At 47.2% G+C, this 5600-nt stretch overlaps 1 protein-coding gene across 1 annotated transcript; it reads left to right on the forward strand.

The window, feature by feature from the left end:
• Positions 1 to 908: 908 nt before the first annotated feature.
• LOC107182430 (major allergen I polypeptide chain 2-like) lies at positions 909 to 3241 on the forward strand. The gene is made up of 3 exons (XM_015561178.1): positions 909 to 1011; positions 1523 to 1704; positions 3050 to 3241. The coding sequence occupies exons 1-3, from the start codon at positions 948 to 950 to the stop codon at positions 3128 to 3130; spliced, it is 327 nt and encodes a 108-aa protein (XP_015416664.1). The 5' UTR covers positions 909 to 947; the 3' UTR covers positions 3131 to 3241.
• The last annotated feature ends 2359 nt before the right edge of the window (positions 3242 to 5600 follow it).

Genomic DNA, 5600 nt, shown 5'->3' on the forward strand with positions numbered 1-5600 from the left:
TGCCAACGAACGATTTTCCTAGAGTAGAGGCTCAGTTTAACCTTGAGAGTTTGAGCAGATTGAGTGCCACCTCTGGTTGACTGGAGAAGTCTAGCCCACAGTGGCCTGTAGGGCTGTGGACACCTCTGTCTCTGTCTGACAGAGACAAACTGCACAACCCACACCTGCGCACTCATGTTTCTGGATGTGCTGTGCAGTCAGCCCCTCTTAGGGCAGGTTTACTGCTGGAGGAAGAGACAGCGAGGTGAAGCAACAAGGCTGGGGCCACTGGGAGCCAAGGAGGTGCCAAGGAATCTGCCCCCTTAAAGGTGAAAGGGAAACTGGTGGTGGGATCTAAAAATGGAGCATTACCAGCCCTGGGAAAACCTATGTGGCCACAAGTCCTGCAACTTCCCTGATAGTGAGTGACTCAGAGCTCAAGGACGGTGGCCATCCCTTCTTGGGGCCCCATCCAGCGACTGCAGCAGCTACGATGTTTAAGGGGCTCCAGTCAGGCCCAGCTCCCCATACTCACCTCAAGACATTAAACCTGCCCGTCCGTTTTTGGGTGATTCCTTGTTTAGCTAAAGTGGCACAGACCCGCCTTGACCCCTCCTGTGATTTCTGTCTCTACATTTTGGGAGAGTATAGCATTTGGAGCCAGGATAGTGTGGGGGAAGGATGACCAGGAGATGTGACAGTTGGTGCTGGACAACAGAGCAGTTGGCTCAGAGTGAAGTAATTTAGAAATGTCAGCTCCGGTTGGTTTTTGGCAAAGGTAAAACCACATCTTCTCCAGATTTGCTCTCAGTTTGCTTCCCACATTTAACAGCCCGATGGTGGAGGGGCCACGTGTGCCAGCTCCTGCCCACAGGCTGTTGGAGCTCCTGGGGTGTGGGATGGGCTCAAGGAACTTGTTTATAAAGTAGCAGAAACCCTGCCCTGGGCAGAGCATTCCGGCAGCTGACATGATGAAGGGGACACTGCTTGTGCTGGCCTTGCTGGTGACCAGAGAGCTGGGCACCCAGATGGGTAAGAACAGGAAGGAGGGAAGAAATGGCCTTCTTGACCTTTGCCCTACTCTGTCTCACTCCCTCCCCCCATGGTGATCTCTGGGCAGCTTCTAGCAAGAAATTTAGGGATCAGCTGGGAGATCACTGCCCAGGAGTCCTGCAGAAAGCCCCCGAGGTTTTCAGTCTTTCAATGGAGGGAGAGGTTTGAAGATGGAGGGTCATCAGTTACGCACACATAGGGGGAGTTGGTTGGGGTAGTGGTGCTTATTTAAAGGGCTGGGATGTCTGGGGCCATGGTCAGGGGCAGAGGGGCTCTAGTCCTAGCCTCTCTTACTGCTCCTTTCAGCTGGGAGTGTCTCTTAGAGAACGTTTGCTCTGTCTGGGGTGTAAGCGGTCCTGGGAGAGGGCAGGTGTCTGTGGAAGGTGAGTCAGGACACACTGGCTATGTGATTACTTCCAAGTGGTGGGGAAACAGGAACCTCTTACCCTGGTGATTCCTTTGATGGGGTGTTTTTGTCTCTTGTCTTCAGCGGAATCTTGCCCTATTTTTTATGGAGTGTTTGGTACATTGGCTATTGGAAGCAAATCACTGTTGGATGCCAGCCTCGATCTGGTCCACGCTACCCAACCAGAAAAAGTAGCCTTAGAAAAAATCCAGGATTGCTACAATGAGGCGGGAATCGAATCCAAGATCTTGGATCTGATCGTCATGGTAATTTACCCCCCTCCCGCTCGCTCTGGCGACATACATGCAGCATATTGCAAAATGCCACATACAAATAGACCATGACATCATGGGGCACATGACAGATAAGAGCTATAAACAGTCAAGCTCAAAAATCTTAGCTCCACTCTACAGCATGTATAACATACAACCACATGCTACATGCACATCCAACCTGTTCTTCTATCATGCATGTCCCTATTGTGCCGATTAGCTCACACACTGGAAAATAGGGACTGATGTCAGTGTAACATAGAAAGTGTGTTGGCTCATGTGATTTTTCCCCAGATTAGGGGAGCTAACATTGCAGGAGTAGAATTTTAACCTTTGGCAGGAGAGACTTCAGCTCCTGCACAGTAGGAGTCCTGATGCTCTATTTTAGAAATATTAAAAACGAGCACTGCCCTGACCAGTGTGTGCTCAGTGGTTAGAGTGTCAGCCTATGCATGGAGAGTTGTGGGTCCAATTCCCAGCCAACAGCACGTACCTGGGTTACAGGTTTAATGCCCGGCCTCAGTCAGGGGTGTGTGGGAGGCAATCAGTCTCGATGTGACATATCAATGCTTTTCTCTCTCTTCTCCGCCCCCCCCCCCAACCTTGCCATATTCCATTCTCTCTAAAAATCAATGGAAAAAATATCCTTGGGTGAGGATTAACAAAAGAACAAAAACAAAAAAACGAGCACCACTTTTAGACTCTTCCCAGAAGGGATTTGCTGGCTTTGCAAGGTTTCTGGCTTTTGGTCTGTTTCACTTCCTCTTGTGCCCACCTTGATGGCTCTTCTTTCGGCTCCGAGCCCCACTTCCACCTGCATTGTCGCAGTGCCCACAAGCCAGAATTTCCACTATGTCATGTTAGTGCCCGAGGTCCCTGTGGCAACTTCTACTTACGTGTAGCTGCTCACAGATATATCTCCTGATGAACTGTCTTTGTTATTGCTCTTTTTAGTTACATAGATTTTGAACAATCTGTCTCTTACTCTTTTTTCCCCAAAGTGTTGACTCTGCAAAATGAGGTTTTTCAAGAACTTCTTGCATTAATGTAGGCACACAGGGCACATGAGATTGTTTACAACACATGCATAAACATTCATCCGATGCACCTAACAGACGAGTCTTAGGTACAGGAGAGACCACAGAATACCTGTGCATGGGCAATTAGGAGCCATCCTCATCCTGGCCTGACTGATCACAGCCCCTCTCTGGTGGTGGCCTGTGGTTCTTGCTGGGGATGGAGCTGAATCACTGAGGATGAGGAGTGGGGTGATCTGGGGAGATAGGATAGCCCTGCTGGGGGCTCAAGTCCTCTTCTCTTGTTATCGCCCTCGCTTTAGGGCACTATCACCACCAGCAAGGAATGCATCCAATACACAGTGGACAAGATAAAGAAGGATGTCACTGAACTTCTAAACTGAACTGTTTCTCTGAGCTCCGTCTTCCTGCCATTCTCACCTGAAGCTGGAATCCAGACACCTGTCCCCACGCTGTCTTCATCAGGCTGACTCTAATAAAGTAACTGCAGCTCAGATCTGTGTGCTGCGTCTGCGCTGTGCGGGGAGTACGTGAGGCCTGGCAGGGGATGCTGGGAGGTGGTGAGACGTATGGTGAAAGCATGCAGACTGGAGTCAGGCAGAACCAGGGGCCCTGTCGCTAACAAGCTCTAGGACCTTGGACAAATTGTTTTGTCTTTCTCAGGCTATTCCCTCATCCATAAATGGGCATTGTATATGAGGATGAAGTTAAATAACAAATGTAATCCCAGACTTGACTAGCCTGGAAGGACAAAAATGTTGTCAACAGCTACAGATGCATCTCTCTGACTCCGGCTTTTATTCAAACACTCATTTCACTCTTCCCCATGAAAGAGCTTGAATGGAGATTTCTCTCAGTGCTTATCAAATAGGTTTGAGGTAGAGGCGATGCAGGTAAACAAACTGTTGACCCTATCCTCCTCCAATCATCTTTTCTCATTTCTATGCTCCACCTGAGTAATGGAATCTTTCACCTGGATATCAGAGCTTTGGAGAAGGCATTTTGTGTAGGTGGATCACTGTCAAATTGAAGTTTCTGTGAGAATGAAGACTAGACCCTTCTATTCCACTGTCTTACTGATGTCGCATGTACATCTTAGTCTTTTTTATTGATTTCAGAGAGAGGGAGAGAAATATCAATAATGAGAATAATTGATCAGCTGCCTCCTGCACACCCCCTACTGGGGATCGAGCCTGCAACCCAAGCATATGCCCTTGACCAGAATTGAACCTGAGACCCTTCAGTCCAGAGGCTGGCATTCTAACCACTGAGCCAAACCAACTAGGGCTGTCTTAGTCTTTTTATGTCCTAAGTTAAATGGAAGAAAATGATTCATTCTATGTGTTCCTCCTGGCATCCCAATGATGCAGATTCCCTGAAAGGCATCATTTATAGATGAAAACAAAGATCAAAGAAATAACCTAATTGCTTAAATGGACAAAAATGGTATCACCTGATCTAATTTGGGAATTCAGGTTTGTCTCTGGTATCTGTGCTGTTTAATCACAAAGCTTCAAAAATTGTTCCTAAGGGTCTTGAATCCAGGCATGACAGTGGTAACAATACCAATAATAAGTAGCCACATCTGCAGGGATCGTAACTGTCAACCTACACCTACTCAGGGAGAAACAGATTCTGTTCTCATTTATGTCATACATGAAGCCATTTGTTCGGTGCAAGCCCCTCTGCTAGGGATGGGACCTCCCTAGCTGGGAACTGGGAGATGAGAGCAGCCACAGGTAGATGGGACATGCTTTATTGCAAAGCTGCCAGCCACCCGCTGTTCAGGAGCACATTTTATACTAATTTAGACAAAAGAGGTTTCTTGCTAAAATAGTGCCATCAGTGTCACATGACACATAGGAACACTGCACAGTGCATACAGTAAAACTGCTGACATTGCCTTTGCACGTATGGCAAACAGGCCTTTAACATCTGGCGTACTCTGGGTAGGGTCCCCACACCATTTACTCTCATAACAGCCCTGTGAAGTAAGCACTAAATTACCCATTTTACCAATGTGGAAAACTAAAGTAGAGGCAGATCTCGTAACTTGCACAGGGCAACACAGCTCCCAGCCTACAGGGTTGGGATTCACACTGAGTTATGGCTCCAGAGCTGTACACTAAGCAGAAGGTACCTCACAGCCCTGTCAGAAGCCAGCAGCCTTGAAGGAAACAGGCTGTGGAGGTGCAAGATGAATGAGAGGGTTTAACCAAGGGAGCAGGAGAGCAAGGGAAAGGCTTTTTAAAAAAAATTTTGTTTTTGTGTTTTTTTATTGCTTTCAGAGAGGAAGGGAGAGGGAGAATTAGAAACATTAGTGATGAGAATCAATGATCAGCTGCCTCCAGCACACCCCCTCCTGGGGAATTAACCCAGTTCATAGCTCAACCACTTAGCCAAACCAGCTGGGCAGAGTGGGTACGTTTTAAATAGAGTTTTCATCGTCTTCTGCTGATCAAAGAGCTTCTAGATAGTCACCAGTTAGGCTGAGAGTCCGGTAGCCCCTGTTTCATATGCATGGACGGTATGAGTTTCCTCTCAGCACAGATTGGGTTGCATTTGGTAAATGTGACATGTAATGATTCATTGTTATCGAATAGATCCATTATCTCATTAGGGCTACACAATAGTGAGATTCCAGTCCTATGATTTATCCTTTATTTATAAGCTTGAGTACTTCGACTCATTCCTTGGTTATTACAAGATAGAGTTTCTATGTAAAAAATAGGATAAATGCACGAGTCTTTCCTGTATTTACATATGTTCAACATGATGAATTGATTCCCACGATCCTCCAAAGGCAACTGATGAGGTCTGTATTTTGTGTATTCGCTCACCCCCCCCCCCCCC

Source organism: Myotis davidii, unplaced genomic scaffold (genome assembly GCF_000327345.1).
Source record: "Myotis davidii unplaced genomic scaffold, ASM32734v1 scaffold3056, whole genome shotgun sequence".
NCBI classification, from domain to species: Eukaryota; Metazoa; Chordata; class Mammalia; order Chiroptera; family Vespertilionidae; genus Myotis; species Myotis davidii.